A 323-nucleotide genomic window follows, 5' to 3' on the forward strand; every position below is an offset into this window, starting at 1 on the left:
AGGGCGCACTGCCGGCCGCCCCCCGGTCGCCAGGCCTTCAGCCTCCTGGGCAACTTCCCCTGCGTGCCCTCGCTGGTGGTGGGCGAGGACGGGGACCTGCGGCCCGCCGCCTCCCTGGGCGGCAAGGACTCCTGGGCCCTCTCCAAGATCCACCCGCTGTGGAGCTGGCAGCTGGGGGGCAACGCCATGCCCGTGCCCCCCAGCCTCAAATTCCGGGGGTACAGCCTGGAGGACTTCTGAGCCACCCCCTCTCAGCTCCTACCCCCCTTGGGCGAGCTGCTCCTGGTTTACATGCAACAGTTGGGAGAAGACTGGGGGGGGGG

The 323-nt window shown here is 70.6% G+C and overlaps 1 protein-coding gene across 1 annotated transcript in view; it reads left to right on the top strand.

Annotated features, from left to right (window-relative positions):
* The window catches only part of EPOP (elongin BC and polycomb repressive complex 2 associated protein), a 2,516-nt gene extending 2,205 nt beyond the window's left edge, over positions 1–311 (top strand). The window contains exon 3 of the mRNA XM_019505188.1: positions 3–311. Within this exon, the coding sequence (XP_019360733.1) occupies positions 3–240 (238 nt within the window). The 3' untranslated portion in view covers positions 241–311. The remainder of the gene's footprint in view (positions 1–2) is intronic.
* The last annotated feature ends 12 nt before the right edge of the window (positions 312–323 follow it).

Source organism: Gavialis gangeticus, unplaced genomic scaffold (genome assembly GCF_001723915.1).
Source record: "Gavialis gangeticus isolate Ggan-Ray unplaced genomic scaffold, GavGan_comp1, whole genome shotgun sequence".
NCBI lineage: Eukaryota > Metazoa > Chordata > Crocodylia > Gavialidae > Gavialis > Gavialis gangeticus.